This window comes from Schistocerca nitens, chromosome 2 (genome assembly GCF_023898315.1).
Source record: "Schistocerca nitens isolate TAMUIC-IGC-003100 chromosome 2, iqSchNite1.1, whole genome shotgun sequence".
Lineage (NCBI taxonomy): Eukaryota > Metazoa > Arthropoda > Insecta > Orthoptera > Acrididae > Schistocerca > Schistocerca nitens.
In genome coordinates, this window is record NC_064615.1 from 410,563,981 (window position 1) to 410,585,651 (window position 21,671).

At 38.7% G+C, this 21,671-nt stretch overlaps 1 protein-coding gene across 2 annotated transcripts in view; it reads right to left on the bottom strand.

Moving 5' to 3' along the window:
• Nucleotides 1–21,671, bottom strand: part of LOC126236267 (RNA demethylase ALKBH5-like) — a 116,168-nt gene that overhangs the window by 29,021 nt on the left and 65,476 nt on the right. The window contains exons 4-5 of one of the 2 annotated variants that reach the window (XM_049945422.1): nt 17,752–17,883; nt 332–412 (exon numbers count right to left, since the gene is read on the bottom strand). In XM_049945422.1, coding sequence (XP_049801379.1) covers nt 332–412; nt 17,752–17,883 — 213 coding nt within the window. The remainder of the gene's footprint in view (nt 1–331; nt 413–17,751; nt 17,884–21,671) is intronic. The other variant, XM_049945423.1, reaches the window with a different exon arrangement.

Below are 21,671 nucleotides of genomic sequence, written 5' to 3' on the forward strand. Positions count from 1 at the left end.
AGAACATGAGGTGTGCTGTAGCTGTTTAGCTATAAATATAAACAAAACATTTTCAAATAATAATGCTTCTGAATGACAAATCCAACCTATGTTTGATTACAAATTCTGTAACTGCCTATACAAACTGTTTAAAGCAGGTTTGATGTTATAGATAGGCCATTTCTGAAGTCATGACCATTTACGCATAGAAATTCTAACATCACGGTTTCCTTCCCATTAAAACAATCACACAATCTAAAATGACAAAATAAAATAAAGAGTAGCATAGAACAAAGAAACTTTGCAACAGTATTTTGTTTGTTATATAACTTCTATGTGTGCAAATAATTACCTTCTAAGTAAGATAACAGCACGCCGAGCAATAGTATCTTCAGGCCTCACACAATGTGTAATTTCATCTGCTGCGAAGCCACTGTGTACAGAAAAAAACATTACTGCAGTTTTGCAGTATTAACAATTTACTTTGACAGTGTTAACCATAAAAATTATAATTAACAGTGTGTTTAAAATACCTTGGCTATTTTCAAATTTGCCAAGAGATGGTTACTAAAGGTAGCTATACAGGTTGATGTAAATATGTACAATAGCTCAATACTATACAGTTCCCACTAACTGCTCTAGCAAATAATATACCAATGGATATAACTGCATATAACAATACTAAACTAATGCAGACTGAAGCTTCAGTCATGTATGTCATATAGTGAATAAGCTTCATCATGTGTGTCAAAAGAACCTCACCTACCAAACTTGTGCAGCCTATGACTGGTTAAGTTTTATTATCTCATTAAATCTATTTTTTAGTTGACATTTCACACCTTGGATCTAATTTCCTTTCATCATACACTTAACAGGACCCAAATTTTATTATGCTATTCATGTACATCTTGAAATGATGGTAGTAATATGTGTTAAATTTAAAATAACATTTCCAGTTAATCTCAGAATTGAGGGGCATTTTTTCAAAACTCAACATATTAAAAAAAATTGAGATGGGCATGGTAATGGCTTAATGTCGACCTTTTACATCAATCCCCGAACCAAGTTTTAGCAAAAGTCAAATACTGCTGAGTGTATGAACGCTCCAAGTCACAAGCTTTTAGCAAAACACGATACAGGCATTCTAACAGTTGCAGCAAAAGTTGACAAATGAAATGCAATATAATTACTCTCTAGTGTCTCGGCTCTTTCCCCAGCAAGCAGTTAACAATAATGAAACATACTGGGTGTACTAAGCGATGTTCTCATTGTTTTAACTGGTGGAAATAGTATTGCAACCATATTTTGTCGTCTAACACCTGCAGCTTACTTTCCGACAAATATTCACTTGACGCTTAAGTGTATGTCTACAAAGAAGTACTGAAAGCAGATGTAGAGTGGATGATGATCCTTGCGATTCTGAAAATGCATACAACCCAAAGAATGTTCTGATAGGAGAAAATCGTGAGTGAAGAAGAGCTTACATTGACCTCAAACCAAAAGCAAAAAGTGTAAAAAGGAACCTAGCATTAAATGCAATCATGAACTCGAGGTTTTGTCTTCAAAAGCTAAAGGAATGAAATGGTGCAAAGTTGTTTAACTCTGCTGCAAAGATATTCCCCACTTTCACCACCACGTGACATCATCATTAAGGATACAGGGTACTTTCAAATGGTGGGAAAATTGAAATATTTTTAATGACTTTATCAAATTCTATTGTCTTTCCTATATACAGGGTGTTGCAAAAAGGTACTGCCAAACTTTCAGGAAACATTCTTCACACACAAATAAAGAAAAGATGTTATGTGGACATGTGTCCGGAAACGCTTAATTTACATGTTAGAGCTCATTTTAGTTTTGTCAGTATGTACTGCACTTCCTCGATTCACCGCCAGTTGGCCCGATTGAAGGAAGGTAATGTTGACTTCGGTGTTTGTGTTGACATGCGACTCATTGCTCTGCAGTACTAGCATCAAGCACATCAGTACATAGCATCAACAGGTTAGTGTTCATCATGAACGTGGTTTTGCAGTCAGTGCAATGTTTACAAATGCTGAGTTGGCAGATGCCCATTTGATGTATGGATTAGCATGGGGCAATAGCCGTGGTGCGGTACGTTTGTATGAGAAAGATTTCCAGAACAAAGGTGTCTCGACAGGAAGACGTTCGAAGCAATTGATCGGCGTCTTAGGGAGCACAGAACATTCCAGCCTATGACTCGCGACTGGGGAAGACCTAGAACGATGAGGACACCTGCAATGGACGAGGCAATTCTTCGTGCAGTTGACGATAACCCTAATGTCAGCGTCAGAGAAGTTGCTGCTGTACAAGGTAACGTTGACCACATCACTGTATGGAGAGTGCTACAGGAGAACCAGTTGTTTCCGTACCATGTAAAGCGTGTGCAGGCACTATCAGCAGCTGATTGGCCTCCAAGAGTACACTTCTGCGAATGGTTCATCCAACAATGTGTCAATCCTCATTTCAGTGCAAATGTTCTCTTTACGGATGAGGCTTCATTCCAACGTGATCAAATTGTAAATTTTCACAATCAACATGTGTGGGCTGACGAGAATCCGCACGCAATTGTGCAATCACGTCATCAACACAGATTTTCTGTGAACGTTTGGGCAGGCACAAATATAATAAAAGAATCCTTCACATCAGGGACATTTCCAGAGCAGATAAAACAGGCAAGAGTTGTACCTTTGCTTAAGAAAGGTAATGCATTGTTGGTGATGTCTTGATTGGGCCCCATGTTCTTCCACCTACGCTCAATGGAGCACGTTATCACGATTTCATACGGGATATTCTACCTGTGCTGCTAGAACATGTGCCTTTACAAGTACGACACAACATTTGGTTCACGCACGATGGAGCTCCTGCACATTTCAGTCGAAGTGTTCGTACGCTTCTCAACAACAGATTCGGTGACCGATGGATTGGTAGAGGTGGACCAATTTCATGGCCTCCACACTCTCCTGACCTCAACCATTTTGACTTTCATTTATGGGGGCATTTGAAAGCTCTTGTCTACGCAATCCCATGTAGAGACTCTTCGTGCTCTTATTGTGGACGGCTGTGATACAATACGCCATTCTCCAGGGCTGCATCAGCGCATCAAGGATTCCATGCGACGGAGGGTGGATGCATGTATCCTCGCTAACGGAGGACATTTTGAACATTTCCTGTAACAAAGTGTTTGAAGTCATGCTGGTACGTTCTGTTGCTGTGTGTTTCCATTCCATGATTAATGTGATTTGAAGAGAAGTAGTAAAATGAGCTCTAACATGGAAAGTAAGCGTTTCCGGACACATGTTCACATAACATATTTTCTTTCTTTGTGTGTGAGGAATGTTTCTTGAAAGTTTTACCTTTTTGTAACACCCTGTATACATTATAGGCTTTCAAATGAAAAATGACCTATATACACCAAATTTTAAAGTTACGGTCATATATGCTGCCATGCCCCCTTTATTTCTGTTACAGAAACCAGCTTTGTTTCCAGCGATTATATGTATGATACATTGTATGTGTTGGTAACAGTGCACGTTTCTAGTGTGTGTAAATGATTATCTTTGTTAGTATTTACTTTTGTTTCATTGAAGCACTTTGTTCACGTGTTACTGAATGTTTGGTGCCCTAGTGCTACATATATTTGTGGAAGTACATATCCCTTAGCGTGCAATAAATACGAACTATGCTATGCATCAAGAAATACAATAAAAGGAAATTCCATGGTAACCAGTTCACAAACAAAGCAAACCACACTGTTGAAAGTAACCTATGTATCAGTTCTTCAGGGAAAAAACTCCCACATGACACACCTCCTGGTGATTCAAATTTTTTTTGTTAATAAAGATGCTGTTTGTAGTGGATTCTTTGATAAAGGCAGTGGCGAAATGTAAACAATGTGATGATGTAGGCTGTCTGGAAATAATTGAACAACAAAGTAGCACGAAGGGTTTAGCGCCAAAACAATTTTTTTTTTTGTGTGCATATTTCGTATGACGTGGATTTGAAGTTAGTGTATGGGGAGGGGGGGGGAGCTGCTCAAATGTTTTGTGGTTTGATGGACCTTCCTTCTTCCTTCCTCCTCCTCCCAGTATATTCAGCAAGTACATCAAAATAGTTTTAGGTGCCTTGACAGTTGTGTCTAAAGCGTCTATGAAACGTGCAGTAGAAGAAACTGTAGATATTAGTGGAATCAGGGACATTGGTGATGGACTTTATGGGACATGGAAATGTCGAGGACATTGTTCCTTGAATGGTGTTTTAAGGGCTACTTCTCTGAATAATGGAAAAGTTGCTGATGTTGAGTGCTTATTTAAGTACTGCCACACCTGCCATGGTAACACTGAAGGACATATTGGACATCAGTGTTCTAAGAATTATGATAGTTACAGTGGAGGTATGGAGTGTGATGGAGCTCTAAAAATATTTCAGAGGTCGGTGCTCATTTATAACTTTATGTACACTCCTGGTAATGGAAAAAAGAACACATTGACACCGGTGTGTCAGACCCACCATACTTGCTCCGGACACTGCGAGAGGGCTGTACAAGCAATGATCACACGCACGGCACAGCGGACACACCAGGAACCGCGGTGTTGGCCGTCGAATGGCGCTAGCTGCGCAGCATTTGTGCACCGCCGCCGTCAGTGTCAGCCAGTTTGCCGTGGCATACGGAGCTCCATCGCAGTCTTTAACACTGGTAGCATGCCGCGACAGCGTGGACGTGAACCGTATGTGCAGTTGACGGACTTTGAGCGAGGGCGTATAGTGGGCATGCGGGAGGCCGGGTGGACGTACCGCCGAATTGCTCAACACGTGGGGCGTGAGGTCTCCACAGTACATCGATGTTGTCGCCAGTGGTCGGCGGAAGGTGCACGTGCCGTCGACCTGGGACCGGACCGCAGCGACGCACGGATGCACGCCAAGACCGTAGGATCCTACGCAGTGCCGTAGGCGACCGCACCGCCACTTCCCAGCAAATTAGGGACACTGTTGCTCCTGGGGTATCGGCGAGGACCATTCGCAACCGTCTCCATGAAGCTGGGCTACGGTCCCGCACACCGTTAAGCCGTCTTCCGCTCACGCCCCAACATCGTGCAGCCCGCCTCCAGTGGTGTCGCGACAGGCGTGAATGGAGGGACGAATGGAGACGTGTCGTCTTCAGCGATGAGAGTCGCTTCTGCCTTGGTGCCAATGATGGTCGTATGCGTGTTTGGCGCCGTGCAGGTGAGCGCCACAATCAGGACTGCATACGACCGAGGCACACAGGGCCAACACCCGGCATCATGGTGTGGGGAGCGATCTCCTACACTGGCCGTACACCACTGGTGATCGTCGAGGGGACACTGAATAGTGCACGGTACATCCAAACCGTCATCGAACCCATCGTTCTACCATTCCTAGACCGGCAAGGGAACTTGCTGTTCCAACAGGACAATGCACGTCCGCATGTATCCCGTGCCACCCAACGTGCTCTAGAAGGTGTAAGTCAACTACCCTGGCCAGCAAGATCTCCGGATCTGTCCCCCATTGAGCATGTTTGGGACTGGATGAAGCGTCGTCTCACGCGGTCTGCACGTCCAGCACGAACGCTGGTCCAACTGAGGCGCCAGGTGGAAATGGCATGGCAAGCCGTTCCACAGGACTACATCCAGCATCTCTACGATCGTCTCCATGGGAGAATAGCAGCCTGCATTGCTGCGAAAGGTGGATATACACTGTACTAGTGCCGACATTGTGCATGCTCTGTTGCCTGTGTCTATGTGCCTGTGGTTCTGTCAGTGTGTTCATGTGATGTATCTGACCCCAGGAATGTGTCAATAAAGTTTCCCCTTCCTGGGACAATGAATTCACGGTGTTCTTATTTCAATTTCCAGGAGTGTATATGAAGCATCTAAGCGATGGGGACTCTAAAGCTTTCAATAAAATTAATGAGTTCAATGTTTATGTTGATATCTTGGTAACAAAACTGGAGTGTTGTGGACATGTGCAAAAGAGGGTGGGTGCTAGATTGAGGAAGCTACGAAGAGAAATGAAAGGAAAGTTGCTCTCTGATGGAAAATCTCTGTCTGGCCTAGGCAGGTTGACAAACTGGAATAGACCTCCTTCGGAGTTATTATGGACTGGTCATTAGACAAACTGCACCTCTGAATGATGTTACAACAAAGAGACAATCTGTATGGGCCACCTACTTTCACAAGTTGTTCACATATGACTATCCCGTTCACAGACTTTGCCTTAAAGGAGCAGATTCCTGGTGTGGTTACCAAAAAGCAAAAGAATATGGTAAAATATACCACCATAAGTTTTCTCTTCCCGAGCCTGTTATGAATGAAATAAAACCAATTTTTAGAGATCTGACTGACCCTGTTTAGCTCAGTAAATGTCTTCATGGGGACACTCAGAATACAAATGAAAGTTTCAACCATTGTATATGGGAAAGATTACCCAAGAATGTTTTTGTAGGGCTGAATAGATTAAAAGTCAGTTTACAAGATGCAGTGATGTGTTTCAATGATGGTGTGAGAGGAAGGTTGGAAGTCCTGAGAAATTTAGGAATAAAATGTGGCTCCAATATAGAAGATCAATTGCTTGTGTGTGACAGACTACGGGAGCATGAAGCTGAAAGACTCGCTCTTCAAGTTACCAAAGAAGCAAGAAGTGCTAAAAGGAATGCCAAAAGGAAGCTTTAAGATGATGAAATGCTGCAGGATGAAGACTAAGCTTCAGGAATGTTTTAAGGCACAGTTTAATTGGACTCATATCATCATTCGCAATTTCCTACAAGTTGTATTTTTCAGAATTCAGGTACAAATATTTCCTAAAGTTTATAAAGCATTGCTCTAATTTTTTCTGTAACTTGCAATAGTCCATACTTATATAGTACACCTAAGCTCTATTGCAGAATTAACTAAATTATACAAAAAATAACATTTATTAGGCAAAAAATTATAAAAATTAAAATGTAAGTTGTGATATTTCTTATCCTTGTAATATAAATAATAGGTGGAATTAAATAGGTCTAGTACCTCAGCCATAATGTCATGCATATCTGGTAAAAATTTGTCTCCTTCAAAATTGATAACATTGGATTAAATGTTACCTCAATTTGAGGAAGCATTTTGGAAAAAACATTGCATCAATTTCTTTGTAATTTTTTAATAACCGTAAGCACGTTCAAAAATATTCAGAGTACTTCTAATTTGTTTAGAAAGTGTGCTGCATTACCTGATATCAACAAAAAAATCTGTAAAACATATACATTATAAACAAGTGCCTGCAAGAAATAGGTGTTGATTTTTACATAAAATTGAACCAGAAAAGTACCCCGTATCATTAAATAAAATGGCTCAAGTTAAGTTTCTGCTAAAATTTCTTCACCTCAATGCCGAGTAATGCACACCCAGAATGCAAAAAGGAAGAAAGCAATGACAGTGAAATGCACCAATGGTAAAAGGAATGGTGAAGTAGTGCCTGTTTGTGCTGCAGCTTTCCAACAAGTATCTAGCATCACATGATAGGTTATCTAGCAAGCAGATGAGATGAGAGGAAGCAACAGAACAGGAAGGGGTCATAAAGAGGTAACAATAGCCATTAAGAATGTTGTTAAAAAATATAAATTCAGAGAGAGCCACCAGGGAAGAGGGAAGTCTACGAGAGGTTATTTGCCTCCAGATTTCAGTCAAAATGTTCAAGAGATTCTGCGAAGATAAAATTTAAGACTGGAACAATGTTCCTTATAAAAATACAAGCATGTATTTTACAAACACTTCAATCTATCATTCAGTACACCTGCTCCACTTCTAATGTTCATTTAATGGAAATAAAAACAGAAACAAGTCTGCAGAAGAAGAATGAATTACAAACTAGACTTTGATTACATAAAATTTGTGCAAAGTGGTTTTATGATGTAATGAAGGAAGAGAATTGGAATGTTATTGAGATTTGCTTTGACATGCAGCAAAACCGAGCTATTCCAAAACTGTCAGTCAGCAAGGTTTCTTATATAAATCTCAGATTCTTGTGGCAGCCAAAATAAAAACAGCTGTGCGACTGTGATGCTTACAGTGTACTTGGAAAAACAGCACAAGATTCAATAATTTTCATCACTACTTCCTTGTTCATGGCCATAGCTACATGCCTCCAAATCAACTGTTTGTTAGAACTGAGAAGTCATACAGAAAAAAAGCATCTTGTCACCTAAAGAATATTGATATTGTAGAAGAGAATGGTACTCTGAAAGTTCTAAACACAAATTAGAGTGTTAAAAATCTCAAAGATAGTGCACAGAAAGTACTAAAATCCAAGATACCATTCAAAATGACCAGCCTGCGAGTCATCTCATACAAGAAAGCACAGAAAACTGTTAATGTGTCTGGTCAGTATGCGATACATACTCTGGACACCCAGTACAAATGGACATCCTGAGATGAAAGAAACCATGCTATCCAAAAGTACTAACATCCACCCTTTTACCAAAACAAAATGTGGTACGCACAGAAAAGAAGAAAGATGTGTGTGCCTTGCTAAACTATTTTGAAATTCCAGATCATGCCAAGGAGTTTTACAAAGATGTCCTAGATAAAAAATGCATAGACGTAAGACGGAAAACTTGGCATAACAATGTGATTGTGGCTTTCAATACTTTTGTGTTATTCATTTCATAATTCATGTAGTACTGATAATAAAGATATCAGCTAAACAATTATGTTAAAATAGTTATCTTTGCTATTATTCTATTATGCCACTGTATTTCTATTATTATTATGGCCTACACAAAAACTGGACTGGGAAGGGAAGATTGGTACAGCAGCTGATTCATGAAAGTATTTGGGGGGGGGGGGGTTTCGGGCCACACACGGTCAAATATCTGTTGTCATAGGTAGGAAAGTAGGTCTTTTTAGGATAAATCCAGACAACAGGTTCCCCTGCCTAAAGAATATCTTTGGCACTTTAAAAATACTGAAACAATCACTCACAAGACAAGATTTTAACACCTCAAATATCTTTGGCACTTTAAAACAAACCATTGGAAAGAGTGACATGGGGCATTCCACAGACTTAACAATCCTCCATCAAAACATGCAATCAATAAAAAAATAAAATACAACTATTAGAAGTTGAGCTCCAATCTTTGAACTGCAAAGCAGTTTGTATTATTGAACACTAGTGTAGAGACACAGAAATCCAACATGTAGTATTATCATTATATGAAAAGGAAAACTCTTACTGCAGAACTACTTCAAGAAATGGAGGATCACACATTTACATCAGAAAAGGAACACAGTTCAATCAAGACATGACCTTAGTACAGTAAGTGAAGTCAAACACTTTGAAATATCAGCTACTGAATTAACAGGGCTTGATATCACCAAGAAATTAATCATTGTGTGTGTGTGTGTATAGATCTCCCAGTGGTAGTGTGGACACTTTTTTTTCAATAAGTTAACAGAAGTTCTCGATAAAGTCTAAAGTACAAAGGTCAACATACAAGTATAGTAATCACACCTGACAAACAAGAATTAACTGATGAAATTGTCAATACTGTCTTTCAGAAAATTACTAAGTGGTTCCTTGTAAATGGACTCTCACTGAATTTTGATTAAGACACAGTACATACAGTTCCGTACAGTGAATGGTATGACACCATTAATAAATATAGACCTTAATCAGAAGCATATAGCTAAGGTAGAATATTCCAAATTTTTAGGTGTGTCCATTGATGAGAGATTAAATTGGAAGAAACACATTGATGATCTGCTGAAACGTTTGAGTTCAGCTACTTATGCAATAAGGGTCATTGCAAATTTTGGTGATAAACATCTTAGTAAATTAGCTTACTACGCCTATTTTCACTCATTGCTTTCATATGGCATCATATTTTGGGGTAATTCATCAATGAGGAATAAAGTATTTATTGCACAAAAGCGTGTAATCAGAATAATAGCTGGAGTCCACCCAAGATCATCCTGCAGACATTTATTTAAGAATCTAGGGATATTCACAGTAGCTTCTCAGTATATATACTCTCTTATACTCTCTTATTAAATTAAATAAAATAACTACAATACTAGGAGAAAGGATGATCTTCACTATTCAAGATTAAATCTAACTTTGGCACAGAAAGGGGTGAATTATACTGGCACTAAAGTCTTTGGTCACTTACCAAATAGTATCAAAAGTCTGACAGATAACCAACAAGTATTTAAGAAGAAATTAAAAGAATTTCTGAATGACAACTCCTTCTACTCCATAGAGGAATTTTTAGATATAAATTAAGAAAAAAACAAAAAAATATTTAAAAAATAAAAAATATAAAAAACACAAAAAATAAAAAGTTAATATATTAACTTAAGTATGTTGTTAAATTAACTTAATTATGTCATGTATTGGAAAATTTGACTCGTTCCACATCATTACGAAATATCGTATTCATGATCCATGGAACTAGTATTAATCTAATCTAATCTAATGAAACAATGCATAGGGATTAGACAAGGCCCCATAACAAATATAATAAAAGAATCCTTTACATCAGGGACATTTCCAGAGCAGATAAAATAGGCAAGAGTTGTACCTTTGCTTAAGAAAGGTAATGCAGAAGACATAGAAAATTACCGGCCCATTTCCCTGCTGTCACCATTCTCAAAAATAATAGAAGCAATTATGAAAGATAGATTAATGAATTACCTGAATAAATACAATCTTTTAAGTGAATCACAGTTTGGTTTCCGAAGTGGCAAAAAATATGGAGTCTGCCATAGTAGTGTTCACAAAAGTTGTACTTGATGCTCTTGATAAAGATGAGTGTATCACAGGCATATTTTTGGATCTTTCTAAGGTGTTTGATACAGTCTACCATAAGATTCAATTAAATAAATTACAAGCATTAGGAATAAGAGGGGTAGCTAATGACTGGTTTCAATCATACCTAACAGACAGGGTACAAAGAGCAGAGATAACACATACTTCAAATCTTCACTGATGACAGCAATATTATAGTCACTAAGAAAACAAGAGAACTCCTTGCCAAGAAAGCAAATGAAACTCCAAGGAAGTTTATGATTGGTCAATACGTAATAAAGTGACATTGAACATGTTGTTGTTGTGGTCTTCAGTCCTGAGACTGGTTTGATGCAGCTCTCCATGCTACTTATGCAATAAGGGTCATTGCAAATTTTGGTGATTGAACATAAAGAGAACTAATGCCATGAATTTCAGTTTGAAGAGGAAAAATGAATGTTAAATTAAATGTACATGACACCTCTATAGACAGTGCAACAAATGCAAAATTTCTAGGAATGAATATTGATTCTCAGTTGAAGTGGTGTGAACACACAAAGGTACTTGCAAACAGAATTCCATCAGCATGTTATGCCCTTAGTATCCTATCATCAGTGTGGAACATGCAGTGTCTTTTAATTAAATATTATTCATATGTACACTCAATTCTTAGCTATAGCATTATTTTTTGGGGAACAAATGCACAAAATATGAACACAATTTTCAAACTTCAGAAAAGGGCCATAAGAATAATAACCAAAAATACTAGTAGAGTTCATTGTAATGATCTGTTGAGAACACTGGATTTTAACTGCTCCATGTGAATACATTTACATCAGCTATACACATCAGAAATAACATTGGTAATTACTGCACAAACAGCTCTGTCCACGACCATGCCACAAGAGAGAGACTCAATTTACATTTACCAAGAAAAAATAAACATAAAACTCAAAACAGCATTTTCTATTATGGAATAAAACTGTACAATAAATTACCAAAAGAGATTAAAGAAATTGCAAGCATAAACTTATTTAAAAAGGCAGATAAAAAGTATCTGTTATGCAGTACATTTTATATATTGAAGGATTACTTAGCACAGAGTAGGGGTTTGATAAAAGAAATGTTATACAAATAAATAATAATAATAATAATAATAATAATAAAATATCCAACATTCCACATACCACCTTCACTTTATGTTTTATTCCTTTCTATAAATACTTACCACCCCCCCCCCCCCCAAGCTACGTATAGCACAATACTAACACCTCTTCCTCTTTCTGAGCTCATTATGGAGGGATGCTGACTCAGTTTTCCAGGATAGGAAAGAGGAAGTTTCAGAACAGAAAATGGCCCAGAGATCACCTCTCTCTCTCTCTGTGTGTGTGTGTGTGTGTGTGTGTGTGTGTGTGTGTGTGTGTGTGTGTGTGTGTGTAGTGCGTGAAGTTGCAAAGTGTTATGAAACGATGTGTGCAGTGACTGATAGTGAGATATGAGTAAACAGTGTGGCATTACATTATTTAATAAGTTATTTGTAAAAAACGTATTGTATACCAAGAGTAAATCCAACAATTGTCTCTAATTAGACGTCTGTAAATATATGTGTATACAAATTAGCTGATTTTAAATTTATCTAAATTTGTAAATACTTTGACATGTACTATAACCTTGTAAAAAGAGATCTATGGATGAATAAAGCTACTACTACCAATATTGTATTCTCAATAAAGCCAAAAACTATAAATAAAAAATGTTTTTCATATAACAATATATGCAAAAATATGCGTTTTACAACAATGCAGACATACAATCAACACTACAGCACATATATTAGCTGTGGAGAAAAACACACAGAATTAAAGACAACGTAACTGATATCAATAATAATAAGCATTTATCAACTTTTGGAAAATAACTGAAAAATCACACCTTAATACACTGTTATAAAAATTAACTTTTAATATACTTCACTACAACACTTTATTAATGTAAGTGAGATCTAGATGTCACATAAAAATTCAAATGCTCAAACATATCTACTAGGTAAAAACAGAAAAACTCACTTTATGAGAAACTGTACCTGTTGCATTTATCGAGTTTTGAAAAAATGTTCCTCAATGATGCTGTGCACTACTACTACTACTCCTACTCCTTGACGATGCAATGGATATCTGTTTTACGCATTTAATTATTTTCTTTCAGTTTGATTGGGTATATGTTTTTGTTTGCATTAGCTGTGGTACAAAGCCAAGTATTTCTTCATGGTGTGAGAAGCTGCTATTGCTTTGGTAAACAAGTATTAACAATGCATGTGCTGAAAGGTGTAATGGATAGTGTTTCCGTTGCTAAGAAATTTACAAAAATAGAGATAGAAAACTTATTTCAAATTTGAACTTAACATGCTGTAAGAATAATATAAGGTGCTGATCCATAATCATCTTGTAGCCACCCGTTTAAGGAGTTGGGAATTTTGACAACTGCTTCAGAGCATTATTTCCTCATGAAGTTTGTTGTAAATAACCAAATGTGGTTCAAGAGAAACAATGATGTACATAATTACGATAAACAAAGAAAAATGATATTCATTACTCCACATTAAGGTTGTCTTTGCACATGCTGGAACTAAAATTTTTTATCACTTACTCAGTGATATAAAATGTCTGACAGACAGCAAAGTGTGATTTGGAAACAAACTGAAGAACTTTCTTCTTGACAATTCCTTCTATACTGTACAAGAATGTCTATTATTGTTGCGTAATAATGTACTAAAGTTCTGGTTGACAATAACAAATTATTTAGGAAAAAAGGAGATTAATCACCAACGGGCAGAAGCGCTGTCATCAACAGGTACACAAACTAAAGGGACAGTGTTGTGCTTTGCTAGCTTTCAGAATGAAATTCATATCTCAAGCTTGTAGGAGAAACACACACACACACACACACACACACACACACACACACACACACCTACACTGTACTTAAGTTTGCTGCCAGCTCTTTCCTGGCCCATGATGAGTGTATGTACTGGGTGAGGTGTGGCCACAGGGTGGGGTGGGATGAGGGGTGGAGAGAGGCGGGAGGCACGTAGGGTGTTGGGGGGAAGTGCCTAGCAGCTTGTGGGGGAGTGGTGAGCTGTTTGTGAAATTGTGTGCCCAACTGTCTGCCACTTGCTCCTCTCCATTTCTCCCATACAGTCTGGCCTCCCACAGCAGATGTATCTTCAGTGATGATAACTCGCCCAGTATGTTGAAGGCCTCACATCCATCCCAAGAACTAACTGCAAAGAAGCAACCCCCTTGTCACCCAATACCACCCAGGAGTGGAATGACTGAACCACGTTCTTCATCAGGGCTTTGATTAACCATAATCATGCCCTGAGGGACATCCTACCTAAGATACTTCCATCCCCTCCAAAAGTGGTGTACTGCCACACACCCAGGCTCCACAACATCCTAGTCCATTCCAATACCACCCACCCCCCAATGCCAACCCACACCCAATTCCCTGTCACAGGGATCATACCCTTGTGGAAGACCCAGATGCAAGACCTGCCCTTGCAAGGTGGAAACCGATGTGGACCCCTCACAATGAGTGCAAGACCCACATCACTCACACACACCTTACATTTTTAATACACAACTATGTCATTCTGAATATTTCTATGTCCTTACACGGGAGTAACCAAGCGGGGCAAGAGGTGATTAAATGTCACATTTCACACAAACAGTACATTTCAAACAGTACATTTTGTAGCAGAAAAAAATAATTCGGTTTCTGTGAGCAAGCTGCAACGTGCCCTACACAATGAAATGGGAGAACAGCCGATTCGAGGCAGTTTATAGCGGCCTCCACATGTGGTCTGAGAGAAAGCCAGCGGACACACTGCCCTCAGCTGGCAGCAGCCTTTGTACAGGGTGGGGGTGGGGTTGCGCTCTTGTCCTGCACCAGGAAACTCAAGGATGCGATTTCTCCACTATGTGGATAGCTGGCCCAGACTCAGTTTTTTGCATCCACGGTGCCTATTAACACAGAAGACGGCCTGGCGTCACTATGAGTCGTATTGGTGAGGTGCACTCCCTGTAAGCCCCTCCCCCCCCCCCCCCCCCCCTCTTGGCGTGTGACTCTGCAGAAACATTCCGACAGTTCCATTAGCAATGCAGAAGCATCAACAATGTTTCAACTTAAAACACCTTCCAGAAGCAACCCATTGGCTGAAATTGTGTGACCTGGGATGATGATACCCATGAACACAGTGTTTGGAGGGAACACAGGGGCCTGGCAGAAATTCTGATGCAAGATGATGATTGGGCAGCCTGCTGGTGCAGAGTAGGAGACACTGAGGCTACGCTCGATCTGAGAAAAATGGATTCATGTTCTGAGTGCTTTAGCAAGCAGTCGTAGTACTCCGTATTATGTGTTACAGAGTACGGAGGTAGTAGTTTTACATAGGAACATGTTGTTTATCATGATCGCGCGTCCGTATTATGTGTTACAGAGTACGGAGGTAGTAGTTTTACATAGGAACATGTTGTTTATCATGATCGCGCGTCGTTGCAGTTGCTGCTCCATCGGTCATCTACAGAGGAACTCATCGAGCAATGTAGGCAGTCGACGGCAGCACCAGGTACAGCTGCAGTTATTACTGGCAAATATACGCAGCACTGGCATACTTCGATCAATCTTGTTGCATCTTGCTAGAGCAATAGAACTTGCGACATTTGATTACCAGCTCAAACCATTCATGATCGCCACTTTACATAATATTTTTGGTGGGCTTGTTACAGGACACACATAGAATTTTGTGCAGTACATCTGGATAGGGAGAATGCCAGCCGTCGCAGAAGCCATCTCAAAGTTTACTGTGTAGATTTTAACTGTTCTCTTCTTAGCACTGAGGGAAAACTTTTAATAACAATCTAATTGTTTTGTCTCTTCTGAACTGTATAAATTCATTAATTATTCTGGTCCTCACAGCACTTATCTATTCAGAATCACTAATTTTGGAGGGTTATAAGAAAAAGGTGAAGATTTACATAATCTTACATGAGAAAAGTGTTCACACTGAAGTTAGCTGCATAGCAGGGTTAACATAACAATATCAGATGGAGTGTTGTGCAATTAAATATTATATTAATAATTCTCTGAATTTAGAGTCTAAATTGCAATCATTTGCATAGTAAATTGTAACTTTCTTGTGACGACTCAGTGGCCATTTCCCACCCTGTCCACCCACCCAGCACCTCTTATTCCAGTCCTATCACAGTCTTATTCTACCCCATCAGAGGCCGTACCAACTGTGAAAGCAGCCATGTTATATATCAGCTCTGCTGCAACCACTGCACAGCATTGTACATTGGTATGTGAACTAACCAGGTGTCAACCAGAACGAATGGCCACCACTACAACAGTTGCCAAAAATGAGGTGGACCACCGAGTGACACTACAACAGCAGAGCACAGCATGCAAGATTTCGATGGCTGCTTCACAGCCCGTGCCATTTGGAACTTCCCCACCACCACTAGCTTTTCTGAGCTGTGCAGATGAGAGCTATCCTTACAGTACATCACTCACTCCAGTAACCTCCCTGGCATAAACCTAAGATAACTCGCTGTCCCCGCACCCAATGGTGTGTGTGTGTGTGTGTGTGTGTGTGTGTGTGTGTGTGTGTGTCTTACAAGCCTGAGAAAGGAATTTCATTTTGGAAGCTCTGAACACAACTTATAAATGTTCAGTGTGTAGCCACATCTACAAATTAATTTGTGATAGGAATGTAAAATGACTCATTCTGCATCATTACCATTTATTGTGAAATTATGGAACATGAAACTAACAAGAGATATACACATTTACACTAAGTTAGTTTAATAGATTTTGACATTGAGATGTAGGTAATTATTTCACCTAGGTGGAGCAGAATTGAGAAGTTGTATTCACTGTCTGAAGCCTCATTGTTGATATTAATATGGTATAATCTGAGTGCTATCATTAGGAAACTGGGAACTGAAACTGAAGTGCAGATGATGTCCCATACCATGAATGGTCAATGCATTAATAATGAAGGCAGGAATACTGTAACAAAGTCATGCTGCTGAGAAATAAACTCAGCTCTGACTATGACGTCTTGTGTCACTGTTAAGTGTAGCATGGTGATGCCAATGGAAGTAATATTTTCTAAGAGGCTGCTATTCTACTTACAAGAATGTGGCAGTGCAAGATGTGGCAATGTTTTGAAGCAGTCAACGACTGAAGCAGCATAGGAATTGTGTGTGGATGGAATACAGAAGAAATCTACCAGAGCCAAGGCATCTGTGGTTTTAATGCTCACGTGTGAACAGACAGACTGTGTGTGTGTGTGTGTGTGTGTGTGTGTGTGTAGGTTGGAGGTAAATAGGGGAAAGGGAGTGGGGGGAGGGAGGGCTAGAGGGAATGGGAGGGGGGGGAGAGAGAGAGAGAGAGAGAGAGAGAGAGAGAGAGAGAGAGAGAGAGAGAGAGAGAAAGAGAGAATTTTAGTTTTGTTCATTGGATATTTACTTACATTGAAAAAGTCTTTCTGAAACACAGAAATAGTTATTTTAATGCTGGGATATATCTAAATTCACACACACTATACTACATCATTTTTCATATCCAGGTCTTTTTTCCCCCACACTACTGGCATAAAGTAAAGGCTTCTATTAAAGTGGTTACCTGCCTGAACAAAGAAAAAAAAAGTTTTGATAAGACTGAAGAACAAAACAGAAAACTATGATAAAACAAAATATTACAGTCAATTATTTATTCACACTAACTGCCATGTCTATACAGGCATCTCTTGTCATCTCACAATACATTCAATTCTGTGCAAGTAATCTGAAATTGTACTGAACTCTTCCAAACGACCCTTGAATAAAAAAATCTTACTTTTGCACAATAATATTTTTAATAATGCAACACACATGTAATACATAAGTTAACAGAAACTACGAAGATTACCTCAGTATGGTGACACAGCCTCGTGACAAAGGCAGGCATAAGATGGGCTTTGATACTCTGATTGGTTTGAAACTAAACTTGCAACCAAAGCTTAGAGCACTGTCACTCATGAATGAGACAGAAACAATTGGCCTGGAGGGGAAAAAAAAAAAAAAAACCTCATTACAGATGCTACATTATTCAAGTACCAATACAAATTTTTCTTTTTATGCCAAAACCATGAATATGTCAAAATGGGAATTTTGACTGAACTGTCATTGTCAAATTTCATTTTTCATGTTCTTTGTTATGTCAAAACTTTGAATGTGATAATATATAAGAAAATATATGCTTTACAATGAAAGTTTAAAAGAACTGTACTTAGTAACATTTCAACAATGAATGTGACAGTCATGATTTTGGCACACTGGTGACTCTTGTCATACCAGAACAGCAAATTTACCATATTTATGCTTACGGCATTCTTGAATGTCCTCAGATCACTTCGTAATTAAGGATGTTCTACATACATCGATTAAATTTACTGACAAGTTACCTTACATGTGATTAAAATTGTGTGTTCTGTCACTATTTACGTCATTTCACATGCAGCAATGTGATACAGAAGTTTATTTTGTAATTCAGTCATGAGACACAAATAGGTCTCAAGTTCCAATTCTACTGGAATCTCAGTTGGCCAACTATCAGATTGCCTGGAGCTGGCAAATTGCAGCCTTCAAACTGTTCACAGACAACCTGCTCCGATGATGATTATTGTTAATCGAGGTAATAATACTGACAATACATATATTCGAAATCGGGATGAAAGGAACTTAAGGAAAAATGTAGCAGAACAAAGTAAAATAACCCCTATTATTAACTCCTGCCTCCCAGAAGTCACAGACCTTGCTGAGCTGGGACGGAGTGACATGCATATCGCAACGACACAATAGCCATATCGTTTGTGCAGCCACAATGGAGCAGTACCTGTGAAGACACACACAAATGTGGTTTGGTTCCTCAAGAGGGGCAGCAGCCTTTACAGTAGCTGCAGGGACAAAAGTATGGATCTATTGAACTGGCCTTATAACATCACCAAACATGCTGGTGGTAAGAATGGCTGAAAGCAAGGGGTAGCTACAGCCATTTTTTCCCACACAAGGGCATGCAGGTACTCTGTATGATTAAATGATGATGATATCCCCTTCGTTAAAATAGTCTGGAGGTAAAATAATCGCCCATTAGGATCTCTGGGTGGAGCTACTCAGGGATTTCACCAGGGGGTGTAATGTTAAGATTCCTTAATAGGGTAGATAGGTTTGAAATTTAAAAAGTGAAATGGATAGGTTTAAGTCAGATAAAGCAGTAATTAATGAAGTTTGAAGCAACACCCGCCATAGTAGTACAAGTTTGTATGCCAATTATCTCCATAGATGAGGAGATTCAAAGAATGCATAATGGGATAAGAGAGAGAATTCAGATAATAAAGGTGAGGAAAGCTTAATTGTGATGGAGGACTTTAATTTGTTACCAGGGAAGGAAGACGTGGAAAATAGGAGAATATGGACCATGGGAAATGAATGAAACAGGAAGCCACATGGTAGAATTTTGCAAAGTATGTAATTTTATTATCAAAAACACTTGGTTTAAAAATCCTAGGAGAAGGTGCAGATTGAACAGACCTGGAGACATTGAAAGGCTTCCGATTAATTATACAATGAAAAAAAACAGACCCCGCAACCGGATTTTCAACTGTAAGACATTTTCAGGGGTAGATGTGGAGTTGGACCATAATGTATTGACTATAAACTGTATATCAAAAACGAAGAAATTTCAATAAAGAGAGGAATTTCGAAGAGGTAAGAAATTGAGGAGATAGGACCTAGATAAGCTGAAAGAACCAGAAGTTTTTGAGGATTTCAAAACAAGTATTAGACCATGATTGACTATACAGGGAAAAGAAAAACAGTCGACAATGAATGGGAACGTTAGAGAGATGAAATAGTGAAGGCTGCAGAGGATCAAATAGATACAAAAGACAATGCCTAGTGGAAATCCTTGGGTATCACAAAAGTTAATGAAGTAACTGATGAGAGGAAGAAATACAAAAATTCAGCAAACGAAGCAAGCAAAAGGAAAAAAATACATCTAAAAATGAGATTGACAGGGTGTGTGAAACGGCTAAGCACGAATGGCTGGAGGACAATTACAAGTCTATAGAAGCCCATATAACTAGGGTACAAACATTAAGTCAATAAAAAAGGGAAAGCTGAAATGAATTTATAGGGAGGCTATACGTAGGAAATGAACTTTAAGGCTATATTATAGAAAGGGAAGAGGACGCAAATGAAGATAAGATTAAGAGTATGATACTCCAAGAAGAAACTGAGAGTACTGAAAAATCTAAGTCAAAACAAGGCCCCTGGAGTAGATGACATTCCATCAGAATTAATGGTTTCCTCGGGGGGAACCAGCCATGATACAACTATTACACCAGGTGTGCAAAATGTATGATGCATGTCAAATACTCTTATATTTCAAAAAGGATGTTATAATTCCAATTCCAAAGAAAGCAAGTGCTAACAGGTGCATATATTATTGAGCTATTAGTTTAATAAGTCATGGTTGCACAATACTAACAAATTCTTTATAGGAGAATGAAAAAGCTGGTAGAAGCCGACCTAAGGAAAGATCAGTTCGAGTTCCGGAGAAATGTAGGGACACACGAGGCAATAATGATCCTACAACTTATCTCAGAAGAAAGGTTAATGAAAGACATACCTATGTTTAGATCATTTGTAGAATTGGAGAAAGCTTTTGACAATGTTGACTGCAATACACTCTTTGAAGTTCTGAAGGTAGCAGGGTATAACACAGGGAGGAAAAAAGTTATTTACAAATTGTACAGAAAGGGAAGCAGTTGTTGAGATGGGAATGAGACATGGTTGTAGCCTGCCACCAATGTTATCAAATCTATACACTGAGCAAAAAAATGGAGAAGAAATTAACACACAGGGACAATAAATAAAAACTTTGAGGTTTGCCAATGATAATGTACTTCTTTCAGACATTAAAAGATTTGGAAGAGCAGTTTAACACAATGGACAGTGTATTGAAATAAGGATATAAGATAGACACTAAAAAGAGCAGAACAAGGTAATGGAATGAAGTCCAATTAAATCAGGCTGCTGAGGGAATTAGATTAAGAAATGAGACACTAAAAGTAGTAGGTGAGTTTTGCTATTTGGGTAGTAAAATAACTAATGATTGCTGAAGTAGAGAGCATATAAAATGCTGACTGGTAATGGCAAGAAAACGTTTGACAAATTTTCTTCAGAAACGTGAAATATAAATTTAAATGTTGGGAAGTCTTTTTCAAAGGTATATGTCTGGACTGTAACCATGTACAGAAGTGAAACTTGGATGATAAGCAGTTCAGATAAAAGAGAATAGAATCTTTCGAAATGTGTGCTACAGGAGAGTAGATTGCATTACAGATTAGAAATCATCAATTTAGTACGTGCATGTCCGTTCAGACGGGAGGGGATGGGGGGGGGGGGGGAGATTGTACAGGAAGACCGAGTAAGAAATATGGTAAGCAGGTTCAAATGGATGTAGCTTGCAACAATTATTCAGAGATGAGGAGGCTTGGACAGGATACAGCAGAGAGCTGCGTCAAACAAGTCTTCCCACTGAGAACAGCAACTCATCTGAGGAGGTACTCTGAAATGGAGAATATGAGATGAAGATAACTGGTAAAAGTTTTTGAGGAAACAAAACAGGCGTGCCATATACTGGATCCAGATGACAAGGTGTCTGGCACAACTCTTGCTACCCACTCTGAGTCGGAATAAAGTTACACACCAATGTTTTATATTAGTTGATGCAGACAAATGAATCAAGATACACAGTATTTTCAGCAACATGGAAAATTCAGATCA